This window comes from Sinohyriopsis cumingii, chromosome 3 (genome assembly GCF_028554795.1).
Source record: "Sinohyriopsis cumingii isolate HCF-2022 chromosome 3, ASM2855479v2, whole genome shotgun sequence".
Lineage (NCBI taxonomy): Eukaryota > Metazoa > Mollusca > Bivalvia > Unionida > Unionidae > Sinohyriopsis > Sinohyriopsis cumingii.
Window position 1 is genome coordinate 45,736,441 of NC_142963.1, and position 15,210 is coordinate 45,751,650.

Consider the following 15,210-nt stretch of genomic DNA (forward strand, 5'->3'; position numbering starts at 1 on the left):
ATGTAAGCGTGGGCATTATAAGTCTGACATGAGATATCAAGATAGTCTTAATGGAGAGTTCGAGTTATTCTTTTCCTGAAACGTACACGAACATGGACAAAGGCTTCTGATCTCTTGCACAATCAACTGAACATGGACACAGTTGATGGCAAAATTAGCACATTTTTGTTTTGCACAAAATTATGTAGAAGAAAAAGACTTGTCGATAATTTGAAGAAACAAAAGTAATAATATAATAGAAATCGAAAACATTTTAAAACGTAAACCTATCTAGAACATGCCTGGAGAAGCTTGTAACCTTCTGCTTTATTGTGTATTTTCGTGGTTGTATTTTTCTGGACCCGATATCATCATATTTAAGGGTGGAAGTTCTAAACAGTAGCTATTTTCGTGTTTGCGATAGATTTTAAATGGGGGCTCAGAGTTTACACCTATCTTTCACTAATTTAACTTCCAACCAAAATTGGGCCTGGGTGGAACTGCTATAATAATTCAAACAGTATATTGGGAGCACCCCACCCCAATCATAACATACCTACCACAGTGTCGGCATAACAATTTGACACCCCATAGGCAGGTAAATAAAATAATTTCCCAGGGTATAAGCAAGGTCCTTCACACAAATCCAGGTAAAAATGTTGTTTAAAAATCATCATTACCTTAAAGTATAATACACAATCATGTACACAGTTAAGCTTTGTAATATTCTGTTTACAAATGTTCCTTACAATCTACAATCATGGACAAAAGTTAAACACATCACCTCAAGGTACAGTTTGTTGTCTTTGTTGTTGTAGGGTTTAATGCCATTTTTCAGCACACGATAGGCTATACATGGCGGCCAGTATTAATGGTGGAGAAAGAACTCGGGAAAACCCCTGAAAGAACCACCGACCCACGAAAGTTACTGGCAAGCTTTCTCACATACCCACATTAGCCGAATCCAAGGTACAGGTAAAACCCATTATAACACGATTATTTATAATGCAAAGCCACTTATAATGCAATGGCAGCATGGCTCCCATTTTTTTCGTTTAAGGTGACCTCTCTTTTTAACATACGTAATACATGCTCTCGGAAAAGCCAATTATTCGTATCCCTCACAGATTTTAATCCCAGCACTGCATTTAATGTTGCCTTAACTTACAGAATTTTCTAAAACATATTGCAGTGTTATATTTGTTAATGAAAAAAAAGAATAGCTATTATGTTCAGATAAGTTAAAACGATTTTTTTTATACATTTGGCACTGAATAATGTTTGGAGGAAGTAAACCCAGTGAACAAAACAAATGATAAATGATCAAGAGGTTATTTAAAAATAATATTGAAATTTCAATGCACCTTTTTTAATGGGGAAGTGTTTCCAAAAATGTGTTAATGTGATCCCACTTATATTGCAAAGTTATTCTTTGGGCCCCAAGCATCGCATTATAACAGGTTTTAACTGTACATAAATATATGTACATTTATAGTATAGATGAGAAGCATTTATTCTTTAGAAGATTTAAAAGTTTTGATCCAAAATTCCATTAAGATGGCAGAAAGAGGGATAAACTGCCACTAAGCTTTTCTTCTGCTAACAGCTGCCATACAAACACTTGTTCCCCAGAGCCACTTGTTCTCTCAAGGACCTTTGTATCCTCTATGTTCTCTCATGAACCTTTGTATCGTTTATTACCTATTTCCTGATTTTCTCTTCCCCCATCATTCATCTTACCCTCCCATGGCAGGAATGAACAACATAAGTTGTACCACATTTATATTTAGGATGATGTTGCATTAGAAAAACACAAATCTTAAAATTGACCATTTAAGCTAAACAAAATGAACAAAATATTCAAGTCGGAAAGTCAGACCACTGAGATTTTAAAACTGTTAAGATAAGAAATAATGAAGAAAAGGAACTGTTAGCAGGAATGCATACTGTAGTGTAAGAATTACTTTCATTCCAGTATGTAAAAATGCCATTTATTATTTCTTTGATGCATATTATACAATGTAAAGCTAATGTAATCTAAATCCATAAGCTTTCATCTCCAATTAACTGTAAATAGAATATGTATGTATTGTAATTTATGTTTGAATCAGGCCTAGCTTTTGAAAATAAACTTGCACAATGCAGATATGGTCTGATTATAAGTTAAACATTTTCAGAAAGTTCAATGACAAATAGTATTTTGTAATGATAAAGTGCCATACAATAAAACAGAACCCTGTAGGACTCAGGTTGAATAAAAATGTCAAGAAGCAGGGTATCCACATATAATTTCACACTAAAAACAAAAGAAATGTCTTCAGTTGGAAATATTTTATTAACATAAATGTATTTTGGACGGAATATTTCACCAAAAAATGTTGTCTGGCACACAAAGGAAAGTAAAAGCTCTTTATCACAGGTATAAACTGATAACCAATTGCACTTGTATCTATTAAGCAATAACATATTTTTGACAAAGAGTAATACAAATAAAATGAAAGTCATATGTTGGCATTGGAAAAGTATCTTAAATCTTACCAGAGAGAAAACAATCAGTACGTTTTATATTTTAGAAATTTTGAGTGCTAAACCATGCATGACTTTGTTTTCATTTAATAGAGCTGATTCTTGTTTAGATTTTTAACTCCTTGAATATGACATCTCCAAATATTTCAAAAATAAACAATGTGTACTGAAACGTTAAGCTTACATCTTTTATAATTTTATCATCATATGCTTTAGATTTTGATACTTTCAATATTTAAGATTTTTTTCTGTACATCTATATCATATTGGATAACATCAAGAATTCATTTTTAATTTATTAAAATATTACTAGACTTAAATTGAAAGGTAAAAAAACATATTCCAATATCACCATTTTAATATGAGGTTAATAGCCCTAGCAATTTGAGAGTATAGTAAAGTTTTTACAGGATAAATTACACATATGACTGCAAACAAATGATACAGGAGACCAGCTCAATGTAAGAAATGTATATACACATCAACATAATCAACAATACATGAATGCATTATCTCCAAGTCACCAAAATGTACTGAACTTAAGCATGGTATATATACCAGTCAATGAACAAGTAATGCAATAGTCATCAACTTTCCTCCAGTGAATTTTTACTTTAGTTTCAGACAGTTTGATTCCATTTCTCAAATTTTACCTTTAAAATTAAAGTTTCACTGATTTATATAACCACTTTGATCTTCATTCACATTACCATTTTTAATGCAGATGTATGTGTCAGATCGCTGAATTGTGGTGTAGGGAAGTTAGAGTAAAATCTGGATCAATTTTGAATATTGTTTTTGTTGTTGTAAATGGAAATTACTACTGTTCATCTTAATTGTTTATAATTGTTGTAGAAAAACTAGAAAGGATCTAATATACAATCATACCTACAACACATGATTTATTATATCTGTCTATGAGTTACTATATTATATTATTATGTTATTTAGAAAATAAAAAGAGCAAGTCATACCAAATCACTTTTCTGGTAAATGCAGTTACCTTTCATAATTGAAATACCAGAACTATCTTTGTCAAATTGATTTCCTTTGAAATTTACAAAACAAATGATGAGTTCAGTCCACCAATTGAGCACCATGTCATGAAAACTGTTCAAATATTGAATCTGTAGGTAGTTAGGAAGGACTTTAGTTTAACTTGTTGACTATTATAGCTAATTTTGGGTTGGTTCTTATGGTAAGTTTTAGACGAAACTCTGGGTTAGGTTTCATTTGAACTTGTGGTCATTATGAAAAGTTGCATTTTGACCTTGGTGTTATTAGGGCTGGTTTTAGATGAACCTGTGGATTGTTAGAGCAGGTAATAGTTGAACCTATTAGTTATTAATGGAGGTTTTGTTTGCAAATGTGAGTTATTAAGGCAGGTTTTAGTTTTATCTGTGAATTATTTAAACAGGATTTAGCTTCAAAAGCAAAAATGATCCAACTTAGATAACAATGAAACATTTTATTTTAATGTTTAATCTACTTTTGTTTACAGCATTTCTGATTTGCATCTATTTTGCAAGACACATTAAAGTAGATTTTAAATGTGCCATTTCAATCCAGCTATCTAATGGGAATCTATTCCTGACACCTGGGTCCAAAAACACTACAAATGCCATGAGTCAGTTATCATTTACAAGACATCACAGGAGAAAATTTTGTCTTGGACTTTTAAGGGGCAATTCAATGCTGATATGATCTAATATGATCTATCTCTGTCTGTCTGTCTGTCTGTCTGTCTCTGTCTCTCTCTCTCTCTCTTCCTATATATATATATATATATATATATATATATATATATATATATATATATATATATATAAGTGTGTGCATGTGTATGTGTGTTTCAGGCACAGAAGATTTTTTGTGAGGTATAACATTGATTGATTCTATTACATCCATAACTTTATAAAATCTGATGCACATGTCAGAAAAAAATTAACTGCTTAATGAAGTAAATTACTCTTTATAAAAATAAAGCAATGTTTGCATATATATATATATATATATATATATATATATATATATATATATATATATATATATATATATATATATAATGTGTAGATCTGACATTGATATGAAACAATGATTTTTGCGATTCAATTGCAAGTACCAAATTATTTTTATGAAATTGTAAAAACATTTAAACAATTCAACATTCAAATGAAATATAATCCCAACATTTTTAATATTTCCTCTTTGTTTTAGATGTGTATTGACATACCCTTAAATCACATGTTTTAATAAATATTATCATAATCATTAATTCAGTTGTTACAATAATCCATACATAAAAGCTGCATGATTATAACAGTTGATCAATAATAATACATCTTTATAAAAACTACATGCATGTCAGAAAAGAATTTACTGTTTAATGGAAAATTAAATTATTCTTCAGATAATTGAAGTATTGATGGGAAAAAAATTATTGTTGCACTCAGCTTGTACTAAATACCATATTTATTACAAAACTGAAATTATTTAAATAGTTCAACACTCAAGTATTTCCTCTGCCTTGTATATACATGTATAAATACTCATAAGTCACAAATTAAACCAGTGTTATTACAAGCCATTAATTAAACTTTTACAAAAGTAATTATTTCCATTGAAAAATGTGAAAGATTGTTTAAATATACATTTAACACTGTCATACATACAACAGTACAACATTACATCCACATTACTTAAATAAGAAAACTACTTTCCATTAGAACTATTATAAAAAGTATTTCAACAAATTAAGAAATTTGACATCACAACATAACAGCTCAGTTAAATCTGAGCAGGTAATGACTTTATTTCCATTGGAATATACAGTTTATGGCAGATGTCAGAAGAGGCAAACATCCTTATAAATTTGCCATTTTTTGAAATTCATTGTGGGTAATTTTTTGCAAGGTAGAATGGGTTTGTCTGGATATAGGTCTCTAATTTGGAAAATGGCATGAACTATTAAAGGTATAACACTGTATCAGTTTTATCTACAATGCCTTGTTTACCCACAATAACTTGGAAAAACTGATGATTGGTACAGGAGCTGTCACGTTTAGTATCATCTGCTGTAAAATATATTTCTAACACTCATTAATCTGCTCAAAATATTTGATCTTTAATGTTGTTGAGGTTTTTCATTATCATTTCTAATTTAGTGAAGTATTTTTTTCTCAGAACTCTGGAAGGGTATAGCTTTTAGTCCTATTGACATTCATATTTACTCACTTATAAGTCAAATCGAACTAGAAACAACTTATGTCCTGATCTGCCATCACATAATGTGCCAGCATATCAGGGTCTCTGTAATTTGTTCTACTGATTATTCCTAACAAACTGCATATACCCAGACCTGCTTGCACATTATGAGTCTGCAGATCTGTTTGTGTGCAGTTTGTGGGTGGACTTGACTTATAAGTGAGTACAGACAGTAAAGTTACAAAAATGTCAAGCTTAATCTATCTTATTAGACATATTTGCAAAAATAAAAAAATATTCTGACATCACTTTTCTGAATTTCAGCACTGTGTAAACAACCTTTGTGTTAAAAAAAAAGAAAATAACACACACACCCAAAAAACATGCACACCTATGACAAAGGTTTATAGCCTATGAGTGACCTGTCTAGGCAGATAGTCTATAAAGTTAATTTTATTTTTATCGTAAAGATTAAACTATAAAATACCCAAAACATGTACTGTAAATACTTGCTTATAAGATGAGTCAAACTGCAAACAACAAAGATCTTGAAATGCCACAGGATAATGTGTCTGCACACCAGGGTCTATGTTGTGTGTTCTATTGATTATTCCATAACAAACTGCACAGACCCAGAGCTGCTAGGGCATTATCTGGGTCTGTGTAGTTTACAGTTAGACTCAGTACAATAGATATGCAAAACTTAATCTGCTTATGATGTCATGGTGAAATTCTCTTTCAACAGAATGAACCATTTCCTAACTTTGTATATTGGCAGATTGATTAAGCTGTAAAGTGTCTTCATCTAACAATATAAGCAAGATATATGTTTTCATTATGAGGACTGAAGAATCCGTTTATACCACAAAAAGTTATTTATCTACTTTTTAAGAAAATATTTAGTACTTTAAGGATATTCCAGAGAAAAGTAGATCCTCAGTCATTCAAATCTCTAGTATTAGCCAGATTTGTTGATGATGCTATAGCACTTGGGATTGATCTTTGACCTCTGTTTTGGTCCCTTGTTATCAGTACCAAATTCAACTTGGAACTGATCACTGACCTCTCCATTGGTCCCTTGTTATTAGTACCACATTCAATAACATTACAAACTCTTGAAGAAATCCCAAGAACTGGAATTTTTCTATAGTATAATCTTCATTAGAATGAGACAATAAGACATACAGCTCGACAGTTATGTTTTCTAGTCATTTTTCTTTAGCAAAATGCAGCATGAAGACATTACACTTCTGGATCTACTTGTACATGAGTAATTTAATAAGGTGGGTAGCTGAATAGTACATTTCTAGATGTTGACCAGCTCTGAGAAATCTGGTGAAGGCAATAGATTCTGACCTTCACCTCCCAAATGCTGGGTGTGTTCAGAAAAAGATAGACAGGATACCAGGAGTGTGTCTTGGTGTTATATGATATCTTAATGATTCTATCATATTTGTGTCTTCCTGATCAGAGTGATCTATGAATTTCATTGTGTCTGGGACCTTAGCACTAATGTCAAGTATCAAATCAGGGGTCAAAAGTTGGCTTTAGGGATCTGAATCTATGTCCAAATGTCTTGTTCAGTCCCAGGGTAATGCATTCTATAATCTATATTATCATTTGCTCATTTTTTTCTCCATTAACTTTACATTTTCAGAATTGTGCAATATTACCCGATACTGAATTCACGTGCAAATACACATATTGCATTCACATGCCTAAAGGATGTTTTGTGGACTGCCACATACCAGCTGCTTTGGCACATTCTGCATTAACTTTTTTGATACAATGTTTCTTGATTACATATTTCAAAATTGTACTGTAATTTCGAATATAAGTGGAATTACATCCTCATTACTGCACTCAAAATCAAAAAAGCATTAAATTCCATTCCAAAACTAAAACAATACTTTAGGTTTTCAGAACATAACTCTTATCTTGTTTATTTTTAAAGATTTTTGATAATAATGGCCAATAAAATATATTGAGTATTAAGTTTAACTATTTTCTGTCAAGAGGTTAAATATGAAAATTGACAGAAATGGACTTTTGAATGATTTCTACACATATTGAGATATACATTTTGTACTTGTTTTCTGCATAACTGAAAGCATGGTAATAGGAAATATGGGTCATGGTATTATGAAATGCTAACACTATTTATTTATATGTGGTGTGTGGGTATCCATATGTAGATTTAAGTATCCACAAGTCATCGTACCTAGACAGTTGACAACAAATAATGAAAAAAGTCTGTCAGAACCAAAACCTCCCAAATTCATAAAAAAACAGAGGATTACAGCTTTGTTACCAGGTGCAAAACATCTGTTTAAATTTTGCTAGCATTGCTACAAACTAACTTTTAGAAAAATAGCAGCATAGATACAACAAGGCTTTATACTGTTAGAAAAAGACCACATAAATTGATACATGATACAAATAACTCATATATAACCATAGATACAATCACATTATAATAAAACTGTTGTTTGTTTTGTTCAGTAAAATTTAATTTACCTTGTAGAAAGCAAAGTTATGTCAAATTATCAGGTTGATTAATCAAATCTCCACATGAGAATGACCCGAGAAGAAGGGGTCACATATTTCATAAAAATAATGAAAAACTCTACCATTCTGCCATTGCTGTAACAGGGTTGGTGGAGACTGAAGGTTTTGCATTGCCCTTCATCTCGTAGCTGGGTTGGGATGAGGTGTTGTCAGCCTGACCAAATGATACTTGAGTTGTTTGCTTGCTGTCATATGGTGGTGGGGATTCCTAGAATAAAATCACAGGATTTGCATAATTTTGATTAATCTGTCTTGCTTATAAAAAGTTACACAGAGAGTGATTCCTTATAGTGGCTCCACACATAGAGTTATTCTTTGTAGTGGCCACACTCAAATAATGCTGACATAATTTTTTCCACATCAAAAATTTTGATGCTGAGTCAGTGTTGTTGTGATGCTAACCATTGATGCATTCCTAAAGTTCTTGTAATATCTGTTATCACTAATAAAGTCTCTCAGTTATTCTTGCTGGCATGCAACAGCAATACACAATATCTCATGATAGTTTATAAAATCTCCCACTTATCATGTTGACATAAAAAAGCAATACACACATTATTGAATGATATCTCTTAAAATCTCTCAATTATCATGCTGGTATGCTAAAACTAAAACAGTGATGCACAAGATCTTGATGTATCTCAAAATATCATGACATCTCTCAGTTATATTTGGTATCCTGACTATAAGGCATATCACAAGATCTTGTAATATCTTGTGATATCTCATCAAATATCTTAGCTTGACATGCTAACCATAAAGGCAATGCACATCATCTTCTAATATCTCGTGATATTACATAAAATCTCATTGATATTGTCATGCTAAACATATAAGCAACACACAATGTCTCATGATATCACAAAAAATCTCTTACAGTAGTTATCATGCTGACCATAAAAGTAATGCACATGATCTTGTAATATCTTATATCTCATAAAATCTCTCTGTCATTATTGTAGTCTTGCTAGTCAAGGAAGTAATGCACAACATCTTGGTGGAACTTTCATCAGGAGAGATAACTAAGGTCATGCTAGTCACTGACCCTTTTGACCTATAATAATTTGTTTGCAACAAGTTGTGTCAGTGCATGAAATTTTGGATGCAATAAATATGTAAAGTTTATCCTTTTCTGACATGCAGTTTTATGAAACTTGTTTCAATACCATATGACAGTTCTTGCCTGTGATGATCAAAAGATGGTGACTGTGTAATTTACAGTTCTAGTAGTACTTTATGTTTAAGAATGTATTGATAAGGATGTTTTGACATGTAAATAGCATTGATTTATAAAAGTTGCTACACTTGATTTGACAATGATCATGTCAACTTCACTGTTCTTTAAGTAGACATAAAAGAACTGTTTCGGCTGAGGTACTTTTGAAAACTGGTCATGAAAAGTATTAAATTGCTTTTTAAGAATAAGAATTCAGTACAGCTGATAGGAATCTGTCAGTTTGTAGTCCCATAAACATTTGGTCCCATAGGTTCCTATGTATGTTTAAGTCTTTGATCTGCAAATATTTGGTCCCACAAACTGCTGTGGATCTAAATTGCTATCAGTTTATGATTCTACAAACATTTTGTCCCATAGATTGCTGTGTGTCTGTGTTTTCTGTCATTTTATGGTACCACACATATTTGGTCCAGCATGTTGTTGTGTATCTATGTTTATGTCTGTTTATGGTTCTACAGACTTCTACTCCAACAAGCTGTCCTAATGTACATACTCACTTATAAGATGAGTCATGCATGATGCACCAGCAGATCTGGGTCCATGCAGGTTTTTAGGAGTAATCTGAGACCAAACAAACATAGACCCTGATCTGCAGATACATTGTGCTATGGCAGATCAGGATCTTTGTTGCTTACAGTTTGACTGGACTTTTAAGTGAGTATATACAGTACCTTATCCACTATCATTCACTTATTCATGATTAGTAACAGATGGAAGTCCAACAAGTGGTACTAAGAAGGTATCAAGTACCAATTATACTTGCTTATAAGTTGAGTCAAGCTGCAAACAACAAAGATCCTAATCTGTCAAGGCATAATGCGCTTGCAGATCAGGATACATGTTGTTTATTCTTCTGATTACTCCATACAAACTGCACAGACCCCAATCTGCTGATGCATTATGCAACAGCAGATCAGGGTCTGTGCAGTTTGCAGTTGAACTCATCTTATAAGCAAGTAAATATTTTAAGGTTTGTTTAATATGGCGGATCGCTTCATTTTCTACTTACTTTCTTACTCTGGTAACTTGTCTGCTCTTTCTGCTTAGTGGAGGACCAGGTACTGACCTCATTTACACTCACAGCTTTGGCTGGGGATTGTTTGATGGGTGATGATTGGGATTTGAGTGGTAGAGGTTTTTTCTTCTCTTCTCCTGTCATCCCCCCAATTCTGGACAAAAGGTACTGCTTATCTTTTGCCTCCTGAATGAAGCAAATAAAAAAAACACCAAGTAAAAATGCAAGTAAAGAAACCATCATCATCTGGGATTTAAATCCCAAAAAACTAATGAAAAAACTTGTTCTGTAAGTGTTTTAAAAATAAAATATGTCCCAAAAAGAGAAAGAATATTTCTCCTTTAAATGTCTCACTTTTGAAAAAAAAAAACTTTTTTTCTTCTCATGAGCTATCTTCATTCATTGACATACATTGGTTTCCACTATGGACAGTTATTATGGCGACTGATGATTTAAAACAACAAATCACTTGTGATGCCTGATTACAAGATTTGTGAAAAAGAAACATTTGCTTATAGGTCAAGAACTAACAGAATAAAACATGGACAGCATATAATTAATAGTATTCTTACAAATAATGATGGACTTGTAACTTTATAATCTTTAATGTCATATTTTTGCTAGTGATAAGTATTGGAGAATGTGCATCAATAAAGTCTCTTAATATTGTTGCCCATGGGACATATGAATTGGTTCATGTAAGCATACAATTTCTTAAAATTTTATTGTTTAGGATCTCATAGGGCATGTCTTAGAAGCTTTATGAAATGTATTGAATACACTCATCATTAAACACAGCATTTGTAAATAAAAAATTTCAAAATCGTGTAAAAATGAGGAATAGGTTATGGGTATAGTTTAAAAAAAATTACAGTAGTTATTTTATTTGACCAATTTATGTTTTCATTTATTTATATGTTGTAATGTATTATGTTATGTAGATATCATAAAAACTATAAATATGTAACACCAACGTAAATATTTAAGACATATTGACTTGTTTCTTTATTTATTTTTCATCAAAAGCATGCAGATGCCGGAGGTTGTGGGTTCGATCTCTGGCCGAGTCATACCAAAGACTTACAAAAATGGTACTAACAGCTGCCTTGCTTGGTGCTCAGCATTAAGATGTTAGTGTTAGGACTGGTTGGCCTCGTGTCAGAATAATGTGACTGGGTGGGACATCATTATACATGTCTGCGGCATGATGCCCCAGTGCTAGACATCACTATAAACTGCCACATTGCAGACATCATAGCAATATGACTGAAAAATTGCTAAAGCTACATTAAAAATCCAAATCACACACACACACTCCCTTACAAGTCTAGTCCAGCTGCAAACAACATAGACTATGATCTACCTTTGCATTATGTGGTGGCAGACCAGGTTCTATGCTGATTGTTCTACTTATTACTCCTAACAAACTGCACAGATCCAGATCTGCCATTGTGATGCAAGGGCAAATCTGGGTCAGTGCAGTTTGCAGTTGGACTGGACATTTAAGCAAGCATATATGGTAGGCCAGCTCTAAAGACCCATATATGGCAGCCCATTATGCAATGGCAGACCTGAGTTTTTGCAGTTTGCAGCTGGACTTGAAATTCATTTGATGATTGACAAGAAAACCTTTGGAATTAAGTTTGTAAAATTTGAATGTAGCACACACCCATTATCCTTATTTATGTTTATAAAATGTTAAATACTGGATACTGTTTCTATCTACATTGAAATGTATCACTGTGTATGTTTCTGAAGTTTTGCTATTTACATTCATGTTCCATAGTTTAAGGTATATTACAAAAGGAATGAAATGATGATTCATTAGAAAAAGGCACAAAGAGCCAAGAAATAGGAAGTAACAGAACAATGTACTATATACAGAATTTACTGCCTGTTAATCATGTAATTAATAAAAACAGTGATCACAAGACCAAATTTGAGGTCTTAAACTTGTTTGTTGTTTGTACACACAAATATGCTTGTTTCTGGTTATAAAAGTACTGGAAAGTCTATTTGCCCATATTGTCTATATACATTTATTATCCATAATGTTTTTATTATTACCAGAACAATCTGTTCTTTCATCAAGGCAATCATTTCCTTGTGTCCTGACCTCAGTGCTGAGCAATAATACAGTGCCAGTCTGCAAAAAATAATGGAGATCAATTATTAGAAGCAACTAATCACATTTATCTGATAATAAGCCCATGGTTTGTAATAAGCCCATCCCAGACTTTCACAAAATTTGGATAAATATTTTTTTTTGTCCATGCCTTACATTTTGATAAATTTATTAGAGTGGCATCCAGGACTCATCATAAGAGAATCATTGTATACATCTAGACCAGCCAATTACTACATATCTGGACCAAACATTTGCATCTTCAGTAAACAATTAAAACAATAAAAAATGCATATCTTTGAAAAAGAAATATTGGTAAGCTTCTATATAATCTGTATTTAGAGAACAATCCTTGCAAAGGGTTCATGTACTTTAATTGCATCTCATGCATAGATTTGTTATTGACTTTCTATGTACATGTGTACATTATATATTGAATTCTTTGTCTCTTGAGAGTAACATAATTTACATTGTATCTAAAGGTTCTTGACGCTCTCAGCATGCTTATTTAGGAGATACATGACAGAGATTTCAAAGACAACATTGCAAGTCAGAATTGTTTTACACCATCATGATATATGTCCAAGACAAAAATGAAATATTGCTTCCATTATGACATGAAAAAGGTACCATCTGTAATTTTTCTATAAGTGGGAGAATAATTAATTAGCACCTTCCATAAGAACTTGGAAAAACTGGGATCAAGGGAAAGATATATAGGGAACATTTTTAGCATATCAATCAATGTGTTCAAAAACAATGTAATTTTTGCCTAAATTATTGAAAAAGTTTGGTCTGTGTTTTAATTTGGTTTCAAAAGTTACAGTGATTTTGGGTGCTAGACTACACTTACATGAGGAGAATGATAATGGCTACCACCACAGCTGATGAAGTCAATATAGACCATGTGACCTGGAATCCATAGTCTGTATTCTTTATAGCAACAGTGAAGACATCTTTGGGGCTGTTGTAAATCCTGAAGGGTCCACACATGGGGGATGGCGTCATCCTGAAATATATGTATATAAATGTACTGGTATACTTGAATTACTAATAACTGACAATTTTCCACTTGATATATTTTACCACTAGAATCAAGAACAATTTGGCTTAAAATAGCCTTCGTCATCGCACTTTCTGAGGCTAAGTTTCTCTGTACAATTGTAGCTTGTTTATTCACATAATTTACATAAACAGTTAAAACTTTATGGAATGATGCAGTAATGGAAAAACCACATTACTTAAATACACGTACAGGCTAAATGTTGACAAAACTTATAAACTCAGGGAAAGTATGTTTTATACAAGGTATGTACTCTCAGTTAATTCCTACATAATCTGCAGGAAAATTCAAAAGTGTCCCAATTATCTTTAGTGTTACTAAAATGTTTAATGATATCCTCATGTATAACACTCAATAACCATTAGGTCCTTCATTACAACATGGTTTGTTTTATAGGAAATATGGCCAGGAATTCCAAATTATTATGTATAATCTAGGTAATTATAAGTCAGTATAATCCATGGTTCTCATGTAAGATGTAATACTGAGTGACGACTGTATTTGGTCAGTCCATTCAAGTGGGTTTTTAAAAAAAATGTTAGAACCAGTAAATATTTTACTTCGTTTTGTCAAGTCCTGGTGACAGGTACTTGATTCTGCCAGTAAAAAAAGGAAACTACTGACAACAGCCAATCCAATTAAGACAATGCGACTAACACACATGGTTAAAATCTTTTTTCTTGCCAATTTAAGTAAGTCACCATGTGGTAAGTGCTATAAGGGAAGCAAATCTTGTCAACTGTTTCCCTATTTTAGGGACAGAAATGAGTGTATGTGGACCAAATACATGAGGTAGATGGATTAAAAAAAGATAATTACCAAAACTTAAGAGAAAAAAAAATATCAGTTTAATGTAGAGATACTGTTATCCTTTTTTTGTTCCTAAAACTTTAAAATATTTGTTTATATAGTAAGATTTCTCATATTTCTTTTTTTTTAAAAACTTTTTATCACTTTTATGGATGAAATATCAAACTCATATGGTAAAGGAATGGTAGACCAACAATTGTTACATAATCTTCATTAAACAAAACACACAACTTTTGCACAAACATGTTATAATACAAATAATTGTTGTGTAAGCTTGACAAAACATTGTGGTACTGACTCCACTAGAGTGTAGCTGACAGGAATACAGATCATGAAAAAGGCCACCATCAAGACGATCATGAAGAAGGAATTGCTCCTGGATGCCTGGTAGGGGCGCTCAGCAGGGACTGTGTTGTACATTGCTGACAACTGCACATAGAATATAGAAACAATTTTATAAATCAAGATATCATAACAATTTATATATATATATATATATATATATATATATATATATATATATATATCAAAAAATGACAGTGTAAATTATCATATGTAGTCACTTAAAAGACATGTCCAACTGCAAACTGCACAGACCCAGATCTGCTGTCGCATTATGCATTGGCAGATCTGGTTCTGTCCAGTTTATTAGGGGTAATTAGAAGAAAAAAACCATAGACCCT

General features: G+C 32.2%; 1 protein-coding gene across 1 annotated transcript in view; it reads right to left on the reverse strand.

The window, feature by feature from the left end:
* Positions 1 to 2,295: 2,295 nt before the first annotated feature.
* Positions 2,296 to 15,210, reverse strand: part of LOC149802789 (transmembrane channel-like protein 7) — a 48,943-nt gene continuing 36,028 nt past the window's right edge. The window contains exons 13-17 of the mRNA XM_089952222.1: positions 14,826 to 14,956; positions 13,508 to 13,663; positions 12,597 to 12,675; positions 10,524 to 10,715; positions 2,296 to 8,485 (exon numbers count right to left, since the gene is read on the reverse strand). Of these exons, the coding sequence (XP_089808348.1) occupies positions 8,336 to 8,485; positions 10,524 to 10,715; positions 12,597 to 12,675; positions 13,508 to 13,663; positions 14,826 to 14,956 (708 nt within the window). The 3' untranslated portion in view covers positions 2,296 to 8,335. The remainder of the gene's footprint in view (positions 8,486 to 10,523; positions 10,716 to 12,596; positions 12,676 to 13,507; positions 13,664 to 14,825; positions 14,957 to 15,210) is intronic.